At 39.2% G+C, this 17,138-nt stretch overlaps 1 protein-coding gene and 1 long non-coding RNA gene across 2 annotated transcripts; one reads left to right on the top strand and one right to left on the bottom strand.

The window, feature by feature from the left end:
* Positions 1 to 7: 7 nt before the first annotated feature.
* On the top strand, positions 8 to 2,192 carry LOC121327807. The gene is made up of 2 exons (XR_005951613.1): positions 8 to 325; positions 635 to 2,192. It is a non-coding gene; the product is annotated as an uncharacterized LOC121327807 (long non-coding RNA).
* Positions 2,193 to 4,399: 2,207 nt separating this feature from the next.
* On the bottom strand, positions 4,400 to 13,716 carry LOC121327555. The gene is made up of 2 exons (XM_041271641.1): positions 13,582 to 13,716; positions 4,400 to 10,941 (listed from the first exon to the last, which is right to left on the bottom strand). Exon 2 carries the CDS (start codon positions 10,855 to 10,857, stop codon positions 7,714 to 7,716), a length of 3,144 nt encoding a protein of 1,047 aa, XP_041127575.1. The 5' UTR covers positions 10,858 to 10,941; positions 13,582 to 13,716; the 3' UTR covers positions 4,400 to 7,713.
* Between the last annotated feature and the right edge of the window lie 3,422 nt (positions 13,717 to 17,138).

Raw genomic sequence — 17,138 nt, 5'->3', positions numbered from 1 at the left:
TCCATATACTTAATGAAAAACTGACAAATTGAAAAATGTGACATTTCTCAGTGCTCCCTCCTCTGTAACTCCCTCCTCCTTGTCCTATTATGGACACCGTACAACAGGGTTCAGTGAGACACTGCGCGTAAACAGCACGGAGAACACATGGCTTCAAAACAAACCCAGAAAACAAAATCTGGCACTTCAGACAGCAATTTACAGAGGAAGACATGTCAGAATTGCTTTTTCACTTGTCAGGAAGGGACAATTCGGACAATTATTTGCTGTCATCTGACGAAGAGGAAGAGGCGATTTCTCCGGGAATTGATGCCTCATTGGAGTTGTAAGTAACATTTTTTCAAATTTTATTTATTAGTGTGCTGTTTTTGTAATATTTTTTTTTAATTCTGTTGTTATTTAGCACTTATTTGCCGAAGTAAACAATGATTATGACTTAATGGTTGTGCGTTGCCAAAAATGTCAGGATTTCAGTTTGTAAATCCTAGGATAGTACTTGTCAAATTATATATATATATATATATATATATATATATATATATATATATATATATATATATATATATAATCTGTTACAACATCAAATTATTTGTAATAAGTTATCTAAATGTGATTGTTTTACGCATATAATTAGAGACTCAGAGTGCAGACTGCCCTCTGAAACATAGAAGAGTATCCTTCCACACCTACAGCCCCGGGCAATGCGCAAATACCTGTTGGACCGGTTTTACAGAGGGCGTGACAGACTGATGGCTCCAGGTTCCCAGCAGGAGACAGAGATGAACAGATGGAAAGATAAATAACCGCTCCCACTCAGCCAAGTTCCCATCCTGGCGCACTCCAGGGGTGCTTTTAATAGGCAGAGCACTCCAGAGGGTTACGTGGTGCTTTGGTCTAATTTCCCAACATGTTGACATTTTTTACCAACATATCAGTACGTGTGTTCTTTTTCGTAATAAATAAATAAATAAATAATAAAAAATCTAGTTTATTAAATTAACATTATTATTTGACTAGTTTTCCTTTTAAACAAAGTAAATCTACAGCATTGCATGCAACATTAGAAACGCTAAGCTTGTTATTGTTTGTTTGGGTTGCCTTGCGTTAAAGGTGAACTATATGTAATGGCTTTTTTTTAATTTTTTTATATATATATAGTTTTGCTATTTCAGCGAGGTTAGGCTTCACAGTGTATTTCTGCTGAAAAAGCACAGCAATGTAGACTAAACCGAAAACCTGAAACCTTTTTTTCGTGGCAGAAAGGGGATGTTAGACTAAGAGAACTTCACTAAAATTAGGTACTTTTTGCAGTGTTACATTACTATCGAACCAAGAGCACATTAAAACCAAAATAATGTATGTACTAGAAGACACACTGGAGAGAAAAAGAAAAACGAACAAACAGTAGTACTTAAATTGACTTTGCAGAGGAACAGAAAAGGCAGATGTATGAGCTCATGGAGAAGGAGGTCATGCAGAGAAGGTTGCAAAACAAAGAAACTAACTGCTCAAGTCATTCACAGATGTATTTAAAGAATCGAAGAAATAATTTATTTTGGAAAGACTTTTACTGGGTTGAATAATTGTTGAAAAAATAAATTGTTCTATTTTTGGAAAGTTTTTTCTTTATTTTGCTGTAGAACAACCCTTACATACAATAGAAACATCTTCATTGCAAGCGTAAACTGCACTGTAGCCACCTCTAAATAAAACATGCAATACAACAGTCACAGTACTGAGGATCGGTGCTCTTAATGCAGTTTTCAATCTGTACAGGACTGTTGCATGTGTTTGAATTCACTGCTGCTAAAGCCATGGTGTTGGCTGTCAATGCAAGTGTAATAGAGGCATTAAACAGCAGCTTTTCTGTACAATCTATCATAAATTCATCCAAAAACAGTGCTAGTGCTGTGTTTTTCCACCATCTTGAAAGTTTTTTCTCTAACACACCATTCAATAAGAGCTAACTCACCTTACCTAATACCATGGCAGAGCGCCCTGCCTGTTGAACGCAGCACTGGACCAAGCTGGATGCAATCAGGAGCCTCAGCCATTCCAGATTTATTTTATTTGGTTTTTGAACTAGCAGGTGAACTGCATCCCATGCAGATAGCATCATGGGTACTTACATATGACAGGCATCACTTGCCACAGCCAGTTGCAGAGCTAGGTGAGACTGCTTCACAATCCAAGGCAACACAAGGGAGACAGAACTGTTCTTATTGCAGAAAAACAAAAGGGAAGAAAATCAGAACATCTTGGAAGTGTAAAAGCTGTGATCTGCCTCTGTGTATAATTGTTGACAGAAACTGTTTCTCTAAATGGCACAACAGATATGGTTTTTAGCCTTTACAAAACACATGTATATAGTTATTTCTTTCTTGTATATAGTTATTTTGTTACTTATGTTCTGAAAGGCACTTTTTTGGTAAAAACCTGAAAAACACTAACAATGTTCACACCCACACACACACACTTTTTTGGTTGTTTTTTGTTCTGTTGGGCTGAAATTGTGTATGTAACTTCCCAAAGTATTGAACTTTCATTTCAAATTGGCAGGATCCTTTGTTATGTGTTTTCTTAGTTTATAACCCAGTAAGAGTTACTTTTTCTAAATGTGTGTTAATTTTTTTCCACATTTTCTCATCTGTAAGAGTCTTGAAGCATTTTTATTCCAGATAACTTTAATGTGAAAGGCAACTTTGTTCTTTTGATTTTATACAACAATCATGCCTCTAGGACATAAAAAATAGATAAAGAATTACAGGGGGAAATGCAATTAATGTAAAACAGACACAAATTGCATACAAAAAAAAAAAAAAAAGTCTAGATTAACATAATTTAGATGTTTTATTTAACACCATGTAATCAATGAAACTACAGAAATATAGGGAGATGCAAAACTTTTGGTCATAGCTGTACTGCTAATTCACTGTATTCTAATATATACATTACAACTGTACATACAATACTGGCAAAATACAATAAGCGCAACCTCGATTTATGATGCTCTGTACTGTATACCAAGATGTGCTTATATATTTGATCCATAATAGTAATGTTATCGTGTATTATATATGATGTAACTGCTGTTTGGAACTTTTTGGATAAACAAAATCTCCACAATGCACAAACAGCATCCCCAAATCACTGGCAGCCAAAAGCTAAAATCTGTTTAACTGAATGTGTCTTCCTGCCTCATAAAATTCATCAACTTTGAATATTACTAATGGATGTTAAATATTAAAAAAAAAAAAAAAAAAAAAAGCTTTTGGGATATTTGTTAAGTTTGTTCATAGAATTATGGTTTTGCTTATGAGTTGTAACAAATGCATTTGTACTGTGGGCTAGGTTTTGACATGCACATGTGTTGTTGTTTTTTTCATAGAAACAATTTCATACTAACTGTTGTACTTGATAACATTAATTTAAAAATCCAATTGATGCCTATGATTTAATACTTTTTAATATGCTTTGTGACTAATTTGAACTTATTAATATGTTTCAATGTTAATTAAATTGAGTTATTAATCAAATTGATTCATCTTGTTACACAATTGATTTCTTAGAGTGTGGATATACTGTTACTCGATTGGTTACTGTCTTGTTCACAGTCATCATATATGTTTTTGATCGATTCAGTTTTTGCTGCTAATGTCTACTTCAGTCTTGCACGAGGGCCCAATAAATCGGGGAGGGGGAGGGGCTAAGATCGCTAATATCTATGTGTGATTAGGTGAAGAAAAACTAATCATGTGTATCATAAATAAACCTGTCAGTGTTTATACACACATACACCTGTGATGTGTTTATACACACATACACCTGTGATGTGTTTAATCAAGTTTACAAATATAGTCAGTTTTATTTTTGTGCTCTGTGGTTGAATATACAGACTTTCTAGCTATAAATATATTCTGAAAAGGGAAGGAAATTCTTTGCAAAAAACTTTGTTAATGCATCAGTTAGGGTTGATATGAAAACAAGAGAAGTAGGGAAATGCAATGTTAGTGTACATTGTGCTGCTGGTGCCACTATTATGCATCTGTCCCCTACTAGACCTGCATAAGCAGTGCCCAGATATGCACGACCCCTCAACACACTGGCATGGCAGTAGGGTACACTTAGTGGACCATAATGAAGGATGTCTCTTGTGCTCTCTGCAGAGCTGTATGTTGTTTGTCTCAGCTGATGGTGGTTGCTTGTGTTGCCTTGCTTTTTCCACTGCTTGTAAGGGGGTTGGAGGACATGCAGAATTAGGGTTAAAAACATTGAATTGCCCAACTTTTGTTGTTTCAATAACAACCTTAACTGATGCCTTAAAGATTTTTTTTTGCAAAGAATACATGCATAAATATGAACATAATTTAGATATTTTGTTTAACATCATGTAGTCAAAAAAACTACAACATGATGTTGCAGAAGTCTACCAGAAGCCATAACAGTACAGTATTTCATGTTAGATTTTGAAATTTGTCATTTTAACAAATGAACAAGTGTATTGAAAAACTACAAGCGGTATTTAATTCAATATGTTAACGTAACATTATGTAGCAGATTTCATTCGACTTTATGAAGCAAAATTAGTTAATTCTATAGGGTGATGCAAAACATTTGGCTGTATACCTTTTAAAATAAATTTCCAGATAAGCAAGACTGTTCAGCAAGTTGTTTTATTTTTCACAGATGTGTATATGCACTACAGAATTATACCTCTGACAGGTTTAAGATTTTGCAATTAACTTGCAAATTAGTTTTAATATAATTGTATTTATTTTTAGAAAGAAAGCAACACACAAAGCTGTTCTGTTTTGGTTACATTTTACCCTGATCTCCACACAATTATAATCCTACTGCAATAAAAAAAAGAAAAAAACATCCTGTTAGTGTATAAATACCATTCATTCTTTAAAGAAATAAAATTCAGTATTGTGAAATATGGCAGAAATATAAGTTTACGAATTGCACGTGTTCTAATCACCTGCACAGCATTTAATCACTGAATCATTGCTAAGAACAGAGGCCTGTGAGTATCCAAAAGTAACATTAACTAAACACTGTCTGTTGCACATTTCAGTACTGCAGGGAGACAATGGCATGTAGAGGCTGGGGACTAGCTGGTGTTCTGGACTACTCATCGTTTTTGTTTTGTAGGCAGTTTGTGAGATTGGTGCACAGGTGTTCAATCAGCAATGCTGAGTGGGGGGTGATCTCCAGGTGTGAATGCTGCACCCCTGCAGGATGGTGCCAGTAATTGGGGAGGTGTTGTAGGGTGGGTGGATATTTCTTCTGTCACGCCAAAACACACTGCAGAATGAAGGACCCACTCTTCTGCCCCCTGGTGGAGTGAAACAGAATGGACTCCGGTACATCTTGTGAGCCTCATACTGCAGTTGAGCAAGTGAGAAACTTAAATTCATGTTTACATTCCAGTCTCATTGTAGTGCCAGGAGACAACAGCCTTTATCCACTTCACCCTTGGCAGTCAATGTAGTTGGCCTAAATTGTACATGTCATTCACATTATGTGCTAATGCGGTAATCAGAATTTGTAGAACAGAGCCTTAATATAAGGGTGGAAAACGTCCTTTTAGGAGAGAGTCTTACAGTATGCTTCCATTGCCTGTTAGCATGTTCAGAGGTATGCTTTGTTTCTCAATCACAAAAGGTATAGTAAAAAGTGTTTAAGAGTCCTCACACGAGTGACCTATACAAGAGCCCAAGCTCTATTAGCCCCAAGCGGGAATCTAATTGTTTTTTGAGTTAATACAACTTTAGCAGGTTAACCATGTAACAATTATATGAAGGTATTCTTTTAAAAACCAAGTACCTTCAAACATGCTGCTGCATTTCTGGAATATATTTCTATAATTTTACATTGATGCCCTCCAGTCCTATTCTTTGTTAATGAATGATGTAAATACTTTCAGATAAGGTAAATCCACTCAAACATTTACTTTTAAATAGTTCAGGATACCATTACTGGATACAGTAAAACTACAATACCTGAGACTTGCTATTTTTCTAACATACTTGTATACCAACCTTTAAACTGCATGTGGTGAATTAGATGTGCAGGTAAGTCGCTGTCTTTTTCTTTCTTTTTTTTTTTTTTTAAATAAAGTAAGTTTATGAGATCAAACATAAAAGCTGAACGTACAAAAAATAACTCTAGATGTCCTGCAAAAGGTGCTTGTCCAAATTGATTGACATGTCCAAACCACAGAATACTGCTGAATTCAAACCTCTCTGTCACTGAAAAAGATTTCCTAGGTATAACCTGATTTTTCAGATAGGTAAATCATTTCTCATGATACAGAGTACTGTATTTACAGCTGTGGCTAGGGATGGATGTTACTCAAATTGTTGGTTCTTATTAAGGCTCGATTTTTGTTCTGTTTCTGTGCATCCTGTTAACAGTGGAATGAACCATAATTCCTGAAAATGCAAAGGGAAATTATACGTGTTGTAAACAAACATTTACTGAGGTAAACAAGTGAAACTACCAAACTCATTCCAATTGTAATGTAAGTCAAATGTATCACCCCTCTGTTTTGTGAAGTATGTGAACGAGTGTTCTTATTTGGCTGTCTGGGGAATCAAGCAGGTTTGGAATAGAAGGGTTCAAATAAGATTGACAGTCAAGAATTTGTCCACTGAACAGAGTGCTTAACTATGAATTATAAGAAGTTGAGTGATGTTGTTTATTTTGCTTTTGTATTTATTTTAAATGTTACATTATTTTGGATATTACGTACAATGTTCCTTTAAAACACAACAATGAAACATACAGCAGCACAAGGGAGAAGCAGTAAGCAATGAGATCGTGTGTGTGTGTGTGTTTTTTTTTTTGTTTTTTTTAAACACACACGAGACCAGTGAGAATTATAACTGTAGGATAGTAAAACAAGATATTCATGTAGTCCGGTGATTCTTTGGACTAACAGCTGTACTAATTTTGTCACTCAAATAAATAGAACCACTTGATGTGAATTTTAAACAGAAATGTTATTTCTGTGTACAATAAAGCATTGTGTTAAACATTCTAAATATGTAACTAAAAAAATGGAAAAAGGTTACATGATAAAAGGTTAGTTTAATTAAATGATTATTTTTCAAAAAGTATGTCTGCTGAATTTGTATCCACTTGTACTAAAAAGAAACATGGTTATAAAATGAGCTACATGTTTATATGATAAGTAGAGCTGTTTGTCTTACTGAAAACACTTTTTAACTATAGGTGTATTAATATAATTATTCACAAACGCATTTATTGAATACAAATTCTTTAAATAATAGAATTTTTGCACAAAGAAGAAATTATCAGTTTAGCTTTGAGGTCTCTACTAAAGCTGAGGATTGCTTGTTCCCTATTTATTTTTCCTGGACATGATTGGCAGGTACTGTACAAACTTTGCTGCACTTGACCAATTAAGACTCACTGAAGCTGTTATTGTCATATTTAAACATGCGGTCTAAAGTGCGTTAAGCCATACACATGAAATGTGGATTTAAATATAAAATCTTGTGAAAATGTATTGGATCATTAATATGTTTTTCAAATTGTCAATTGTGTTCAATTTCATCATCGGTAGGCCAAGATTAAACGCTTTAAGGATTGCGAGGTAGCAAAAACTGGCTTTTTTCCAGCTCTGATAGAGGACACTAGGTATCTTAAACTTCATAAAAAGGCTGTCAATTTATTACAGGTATTTTATTTATATTGGAAAATCTTGATGCAGTTGTGCATGCTATCTACCACCACTAGATGTCCTTCTGGCAGGAGGGTGAGACCTCTGGGGCTGCTCAACCCCTCTCTTACTATCGTCCACCCTTTTCCCTGGGTGGGATAAAGCAACACTCTATGCTCTTTACCCCAATCTGCCACCAGCACATCCCCTTCCCTGTTGATGCACACCCCCCAGGGGCAGGAAAGCACAGGGCCCAGACTTGGATTTAACCCCAGGACCCTAATTATGTTCCAATCAGGGCCCAGTACTTTTACACATGCCTCTCCCCCAGTCTCACTCCCCCTCTCCGAGACAGCCACTAGCCCTGTGTACAGACAGGTCCCCACCAGATAAGGCTTGCTGAAGCCAGGGACCACAGTGCGCTCGAGCCTGCGCCCAGAGGTCGGTTCCAGCCTGAGGGAGGTGAGTGTTCCACGTCGAGTATCAACTACCAAGAACTCATCACGGTTATTTACTGTCACGCCTCTTGGGGCCTCAAATTCGTCCCCCCCACCCCCAAATGCCTGTAGCTGGCGCCCATGACGGCTGAATATCAGCAGCGCACGCTCTGCAGCACAGCTTAAAGCAATCAGGCCCTTCCCATTCACGGCCACGTCAAAGTAATTCCGGCAGCGGCGGTTGCGCCTTGTGACCCCTTCGTTCCCCTGGGCGTATACCTGCTGCAGGACATTACCACGCCTGTCCGTTACTTGCAGCCGAGCATTCCCACAATCCACGAGGTAGAGTTGCCCCTGTGGCGTTGTGTGAACACCGCTTGGTAGACTGAACTCTGCCCGGCCCGAGCCAAGTTTTCCAAACTGTCTGATCAGATGCCCTTTCCCCTCCCTGTCTCCCTGCTCCACCAAATCACACTCTTCCTCTTTGATTCTAGGTTTAGCCAGTCCCACTCTCCCCCCTTTACCTCCCACTCCCAATCTGCTCTGCTGCTCGCTGACTAACTGGGATGTTCTCAACCTTATGCTCTCCTGCTTTGACTGGGCTGCTGGAATTTCAATAGAAGACATGGAGATTGATCTTGAAACAAGACGGGGAGTACAATGTACATTATAAGTAGGGGGCAGGTTCTTACTCTGTAGTGCAGGAACAGTGGAATGTTTGGAGGCCCACCCAGGCTGTGCCCCATTCGCTCCCCGACTGGAAGGTGGAGGGGTGCTAGGTACATGCCGCCTTAAAACTTTTCCTAGTCTTGAGTCCTCTCTACTTTCTCCTCTGACTTCTCTCTTTCTCCCCCTTCCTTCCCCTGATGCCTCAATTAGAGGAGGGCCCCCCCTAGACAGGTCGACTGTAGATTTGGAGAGGTGCAGTCCTCGTCCCACGCTCCGGGGAGAGATATTGTGATCCCTGGGGGAGTTGACTATAAAGGTATATGAGGAATCAATGCTGTCTGCTGGGGATGGGGTCCTTCCTGTCTCTCCGAGTCTATCTAAAGGGTCCTCAGGACATATCTGAGGGGGCCTACAATTCGGGGACAGATCCAGACAACTCTGACTAATCGGATTGTCCCAAATCCCAGCTTGGGTTGTCTGTGTCCCTCCAGAGTTGTGCCTGTAGCCTCTCACGATGCATCTAGAATTCTCAGAATGAGATCTAATGTATGCCTGACCGGATCTACTTTCTTTCTGGCTGAATATACTTTCCATCTGCTTAGGTCTAGTATTAGCTTTGTTGGATTTGTACTCCCTGGGCGGTGATTGCTCACTATGCTGGCTATACTGGGAGTTTGGAACGCTGTTGTGTCTCCTTGTTGAGTAGCCCTGCTTTGGATTCCCCCCACTGTCCACAGAATCTGCAGACCCCCGGTATGCTGCCCACTCTACTGCCCCCTCGTGACCGGCAGAAGGCAGGCGGCTCGACAGGATAACCTGTGCTCTGCATGAGGGGGAGCTGCCTCCACCCTCATTCCTCCCCGCACTCCTCTGCTCCACCCGAGTTTCTCCCACACATTCCTGATCTGACTCTTCATTACTAAAGAATGTGGGAGTTGCCTGAAACAAGTCCAAATCTGAGCTGGGTAACCTCCACTCGTCACTTTCCTCTCTTCCTCCTCCCTCCCTTGCAAATTTCCCTGTTCCAGGTTTGCCTGCAGACGAATCAATGGCATGAGAGTGAGACAGAGAGGATAGATCTAAGGCTGCAACCCCAGGGGGTGGTGTCTGGGACCCACTAGACTCCCCATTCTGGCCCTTTTTGACTGTGTTCAAACCTTGATTTGATGCCACCTCCCTGCCACCCTCTCCAGAAGTTGGTACACTACTAAAAAGAGAGGTGTTCCCCTGGGGACCAATCACCCCTGACTCTTTTCTCATCTCCAGTGAGATTGTTGTTATATCTGTATGACATATTTGTGGATTTGTTTCCTCAGAGTCATCCCTTGGAGAGATATAGATCTTCTTCACTACCCGAACACTCCCAGAGTCTTCCCCTGTTGTCTCTGGACCCTGCCCTGAGGCCTGGCTGCCTCCCAGATCGGGGCTCCTCTTTCTTGCTCTCTCCTCCCTGGTTCTGTGCTGGGGATCAACATTTATCTTTGTCGGGTTCTGTTCTCCATTCCCTTGCCTGGAGTACCAGGCACCCCTGTGTCTATTCTGCTGCCCCTCATAAAAGGCTATGGGGAAGTGGAGTATCTGTGTCTGGATCCGGATCTCTCCAAGTGGAGGAGGGAGTTTAGGGTTCGGGTGGAAGCTAACCTGTTTTACAGTCAAAGATAGGACCTGGGGTAGCAGCTCCGTTATTGTTTTGCTAAGATTGTGTTCAGGCCAGGAGCCCTGTCCCTCTTCTCCCCGTTGGATCTGGGCATGTATCCGGACAAGGCCCTGTAGCCTCTCATCAATCCTGGCCAGGCTGACCTTCACCGCTGCCTCATTCTCCCTCTGAAGCTGCTCCAGTCGCCTTCTTGTCTCTCGGTAATCCTGCTCAACTTTATCGATCACACTCCGTTCCTGTTGCAGGGCTGCCAGCATAGAATGCTCAAAAGACGCGGAGATGTGCTCCAGCTCCGAGCTCTGCTGTTCCCGCAAGCTCTCCAACTCCCGCTGACCCTGCTCCAGTTCAGACAGCAACTGAAGCACCCCTTTGGGACAGGATGTCCCTTCTTCTTCACTTTTCATCTCTGAAATATCTGGGTGTACCCTTAGCACTTTGAGAGGTGTCAATACTGGGCTCCACTCCAACCTTTGTTTATCTTTGCTGCCCTAAGAAATAGAGAGAGACAAATCAGTATTACAGACCTGGGCTTCACAATCCAGTAAGTGATGTCAGGATATAAAATATATTTTTTTAAACCCATGAATAGAATACTATCTACCGTCAACAGCATCATTCAGGATGTTTATAAAGTCCCTCTTACCGTGCACTGCTGTTGCTTTGGAACAAAAACATTCCTAACCTTATTGAAGGAGCCATCCACTGTGTCTATGCAAGAAGAGGATGTTTAATTAACTATAAACTGTTTAATTATACACAGTCTGGGACACTTACCAGGTCACAAAGGAGAAATGAATCGTAAGAAGGTAGAGTTTCATTGTCAGCAACAACCAAGGTACATTTTCACCAAAAAGTTTAGTTCAGAGTACATAACCCTACCATATTATAAAGAGAGACTGAACAAAAAGCACCGGAAACATTGCATAGACAAGTTTTAACGACTTGTTTGTTTAGTTTTATTGTTACTGCCTCTCTCTGGTTGCTCAATGGACACTTCACTGCAATTAAACTACAGTGCTAGTGTTTCAGAGACCTGGTTACGGTCTTGTGTTAAATAACTGTACTATGACTTCGTACATTTGCTACATATATTAATAAAGTGTAAATGGGGAGTATTGTTTAAAATGTTAAATTAGCTATATACACTAACATAAACAGGATATATTAAAGTATTAAGTTAATTTTGGTATTTTAATTGAATTTAATTACATTAACTGGTAGAAGTTAGATAATATTTTCTTTTGAGATACTATAATTACTTTATATACTAATAAATATGTAGCCAAATATGTAACCCCGTGTCACAAAGACTGCCGGAGTGGGGGACATCAAACCAGAAACAGGAACCAGGAAATAAACAAAGAGAGAGGTAGAGTTGGGTGGAGCTGAGGGCTTGCTTGTGCTCAGCATTTAATGAATTAACAGAACAGTAAATAAAAAGGTTGTAACAAACAAAAACACAGGACACGGCACATTCGCCAAAACAAAGAGACAAACAAAGTCCTTTTTGTCTTTGGGGTCTGTTTGGCCACTGTGAAGCTTCCTATTTTACTTTACCTTATATTTTATTATTGGTTGCTGACTCCAATCCTGGTTTGCCACCCCCCCCCCCCCCCCCCCCCCCAAAATAAAAACGGGCCCAGATCTATTTAATAATAAAGAAACACGAGAACTACTGGAATAATTACCCGGAAACCGAAACAGAGAACTGTTAATATTGTGGCTGAAACAACTTGAGATCCTTAACAGTTTATTATAAGTGGAAAGCTTTACTGTATATATAATTATACATTTAATTTAAAATTTATTTTGAAGCCTACAAGGCATTTTATTGCTATCACAAACAAGGGTAATAACCAAACCTGTAAAAACTGTTTAGCAACTCATTAGTATAACGCAGGTCCCGTATCATTTTTCTGTTCTGTTTATTTTCAAGACTTATTTTCATATCCCATAACTTTAAACACTTCATCATAGGATATACAGTAGTAGTAAATATAAAGCTAGTATTCAAATGAGATAAAAGTTTCAATGAAAGAAATTAAGGAGTAAAAAGGTATTTTAAATATAAGGTATATTTAGGTATATTAAAGTAAAAAGTATTTTTCAATGTTTGTCATTGAATTTTTTATTTTTTTTGTATTTCTAAAGTCGTCGTTATTGAGTGGTTAAGAGTTATGGATAATGAAAGGAATTGACAAAGACTTCATGCCGCCACCCTAAGATTAACTTCTTGTGTCTAGTCTAAAGTCACATAGTCCGATGTACGGCATAGCAGGCGAGTTTAAGTTTCAGACGGGGTCTTAATACTTGCTGCACAGCAAGTGAATCTAGAATATAGGATAAATGGACTTCACCAGAACACACAAAGACACTCACATACTGTACACTTGGCCTCAAACTCTCCCCCTCTCTAACATGGACACCCTGTGTGCTCTCAGGTTGCATTCCTTTATTTTAAATGAAGGGTTGTGTTGCTTTGTCACTGAAGCCCTTGCAGCCTGCATCTAGTTACCTGCTGATGAGGATAGGGACGAGACAGAGAATGAAGTGCACAAACACACAGATCCTCTGCACCATTTTCACCACTCTTGATAAAAGGCAACATTAAGCCAATCAAACTGTGTCTATTATTAGCTGTCAGCGGTAAATAGTTCTGTAGTTTGACTGCGGTACTATTTTGATATAGCTGCTGTAATTGATTTTCTTTAAAGTGCTTCCTCTATACAGCAGTGCAATACCTCTGCAATTTAGCCTCAGGACCAAAAAATAAATGTGAGACTTTAAAACAATATCTGTGTGGCATTTACACAAGCTTTCTGCATATCATTATTCAAAATGCAGGGTGTGCTGGTTGCAGACAGCTTTCAGAACTAATGGATGTCAGAATCTGCTGAATCTGCTGAAAAATACCAGAAGAAATGCAAATAGAAATAGCAGTAAGTAAAATCAACCTCAAACTTGATATTGGTTGTTTTAATATAGTACTAACTGCTGCTTAATTTAGAGAAGGCACAAAGGAATTATAACGTCACTATTGTTCAAAACGCTGAAACCCAAATGTTCTATAATATTTTCAACTACATTGAAAGAAAAATGTATACTTAGAGCATTAAAATGTCTCTTACCTGCCCCAAGAATACAGCCCCTATCCCGTGCGTAAAAGTGCCGTCTGTCTTGCTAGTGAAGCTGCTTGTCACTGGAGCTTTAGTTTCTGTTGAAATTTTCTTTGCACTGTTTGAAATCTTGTTGCTATGGGCAACACAGCCAACTGTGCTTCTCAAACTTACTCAGATGTATGCACCTTTACAGCTCCTGTTACAGGTTGCAGATTATCTGAAACTAGAATAAATGTTATATTGAGTGAAAGACAAATAGGTGTCATTTACACAGGGGGCATGGGGGACATGCACCTCTAGCTTTTTCAATGACGGGGAAATGTCCCTTTGGCATTGCAGGAGGGACGGTTATACTAATGAGATAAAAAAAAGGGATTTGATACGGGATCACTGGAGCCGGATGATGAGAAGGTGTTGTACTACGCTGAACCATAATGTTGATCCGATCCTGGAGCTGCATATGCCTTTATTGTGTTGAATTTTGCATTAGCCTACTTTGAGATATGTGAATGCGTCAGTGTTTCATTAAATTTTATCTGTGTGATTACTTATTCTATTAATGTATTGATCACTGTGGTTTAAATGTAAACTTTGAACTTGATGCCCCCCTCCCCTCCCCTCCCCTCCCCCAACATGCTCAGACACACACATTTCATTGCTTTTTTGTTTTGCATGAACTAGCCACCGATCTATTATAATAAGAGCAAACTGAACACTGCAAATTAAAGTTTACTGATTGTGACCTACCCTGAACAAAGCCTGTTTGGTCTACAGAGATTATGGAGTGGAGAACCAGTTTGACGCGTCGAGCTAAAGACTTGGCAAGTGCTTTAACATCGGCATTAAGAAGGGAAATGAGGTGCTAAGAGCCACAGTCATGGTGGTTCTTATTTTTCTTTAGAAGTAGCGATATTGAAGTGCTACACAGTGTAGGAGGTAAAACTGAGTTAGAGAAAGATTCAACACACATACAGTTTAAGAAGGGAGAGAGTTGAAAACTGATTTTTTTTATAGAGTTTTATCGGAAAGCTGTCTGGTCCAGGTGATTTACCACTTTGCATACCCCTATTCATCAATGGTGTGGTTCTTCCAAACTAACCTTGGACTGTGGATCAACATTGGGGACAGTGTAACACTTTTTAAAATCTTTGTGGTCTGGATTTGAACTGCTGACCCTTGGCATTTAAGGCAGACACACTACAGTTTTGCTAAAGGGGAATCCCCCTGTCTTTGTGCACACAGACAATGTGCCTATTAGTAGGGGTCACTCGTGACAATAGTTTTTTCATTTTTTAAATTTTTTTTAAAAGCATTAGAGTATCATTCTTGGGAGAATCCAAAGTATAAGAGATGAGTAAAATTTTATAAACTGATTGCTGATCTCCTGTTGATCAACAGTAAGTGTGCCTGATTCAGTACAAATTTTACTGATAGTACGGGAAGCTGCGGACTTGGAACTAATAGACAAAAAGTTTAGCAGCTTTCTCACCATGTTCATAAGCATTGTGACGTGATTTAGGCAGAAAGGATGACTTCAGTCTGCAGAGACAATCTCTTTTTGTAAACATCAGGAATTGTGGAAACAGTATATCGCTGATCAACCTGCAGAATAAGGTCAGTTAATTTAGTGACATGACTGGTATGCTGCTTTTAAATTTTGGCACTGTAAGACACAATTTGGCCACGGAGGTACGCCTTCAGGGTCTCCCATAGTGTGGCAGGCGAAATCCCTGGAATGTTAATGTCGAGAAATAAAGAGATATGGTTGGAAAGAAAACTAACAAAATAGTTTTGTGATAGTAGCAATGGGTTGAAACAACAGGGACACCAAGATGGAGCTTTGTCAGGGGACATCAGTTTCATAATCCGAAGAACGTGGTCATAATCACTATATACCCTGGTAGGCATAGGACCAAACAGAGGGTAATAATTAATTTATATATATATATATATATATATATACACACATTATATATATTAATATATATTTATATATATATATACACACACATATACATATATATAAGATATATATATATATATATATAAATATTTATTTTCAACAGTATTCGAAAAAAAGTGTGGTGTACAGGGAGAAGAGAGCGTACTCGCGGTTGGAAACAGAAAGTGCTCTATGTCTGAAACCTTGTAAGCATGTAAGAGTGCGTGACGGGGTGCCCACCCCTTTATTTCTATATTATCTATTTTGTTATGATTTATTACTGGTTTTGTATATATATGTATTTGTTTCTCTGTAGAATGTCAGCTCTCATGGAACAGTTTCTAAACATGAAGTTAAATGAATGTGTTAAAAAGATATGCACCATTCAGAGGTTGAAAAATTGGACAGTTGCTGGAAAACAATGGTTATGAAACTTAAATGAGTCACAGAAAACAGCTAAACATAGAGGCAGTACCCGAAGGACTGTCTGCATCATTAATACAGGAAAATAGAACATAAGAGGATTATCAGCAGGTTGTTCCTCCATGGCTCGCTCACTGTTAGGGGTTAGCTGCTCCAAACATGTTCTCAGTCAATGCTGTCCAGTAATAAAGGATAGGGAGACAGAGGATGAAGGGATCAGGGATTCTCGCTCTTGAGAATCTTTACAAATTACCGCCCCATACACAAAGACAAGGAGGTTTATTCATTTACAGAAATTATAACGTTCTATCAGGAGGAAAGAAAAACTGTTTTTACTGGAACATACTGGTTGTATATTTTTCCACACTGTCAACATGACTGAACAGAACAACTAAAGTGTGAACCATCTTTCTGTCTCCTCAGGGAACAGGGTAGAATTTGTTGGGATTGCAAGTGTTGTAACTCACTGTACAGACCAAGGCAGGGACACAACAGAACCCTCCGCTATCTCCTGCAGGGACATGCTGATCCCAGACAGTAAACTACTGCTTTGCTGGAATTCTGCCAGCGTGAAGATGACGAAGCAAACAACCCTCAGGCAGGGTAGGGAGTCATTATGGGTGATACTGGGGCAGAATGTCCTGCATTTGCTGTATTTGATCTCTAACCAAGGGGGTTCCTAGGAGTCTTACAATTGTTATTTGAGAAGCAGTTTTTTCCTGAGGGTTAAAACATTATGTCTAAAACAAACATCGCTGTGGGGTCCACCATTGGCCACTTTGTGTTATAGGTGTTTTTGCTTGAGGCAGTTGTTTTTAGCAGTACAAGCCAAATGGAAATCCAGAACAGGAGCCTTGCTTGCTGAACAGAAAGTCAGCCCTCACCACAGTGCTAATGTTAAAAAAAGCTCAAGGCAGAACAAGCTGCTTCACTTACTCTTATAACACATCGATCAAGATAACACGGAAACCCCAGCTGCAGCCTCACATGAACCAGGACAGGGTCAGCTACTTGCTCACACAGATCTTTTGTTGGAAATCTGTATAACCTCAACAGTGGCTTGTGAGATAATTCAACAGGAGCCAACTTTCAGACAATATCAAGCTGATATGTTCAAGCTATTTAAGAATGTGTTGCCTGAACCTTTCAAGCAGGGAGATGCTTGAAAACATCACCTACAACTAATCACTTCAAAGGCTGT

Source organism: Polyodon spathula, chromosome 15, assembly GCF_017654505.1.
Source record: "Polyodon spathula isolate WHYD16114869_AA chromosome 15, ASM1765450v1, whole genome shotgun sequence".
Classification (NCBI taxonomy): domain Eukaryota; kingdom Metazoa; phylum Chordata; class Actinopteri; order Acipenseriformes; family Polyodontidae; genus Polyodon; species Polyodon spathula.
This window is presented reverse-complemented; position numbering and strand designations above follow the sequence as displayed.

What these genes read in the sequence shown, in the direction of transcription:
- LOC121327555 (XM_041271641.1), bottom strand. Translation starts at nt 10,857, where the DNA reads ATGAAAAGTGAAGAAGAAGGGACATCCTGTCCCAAAGGGGTGCTTCAG.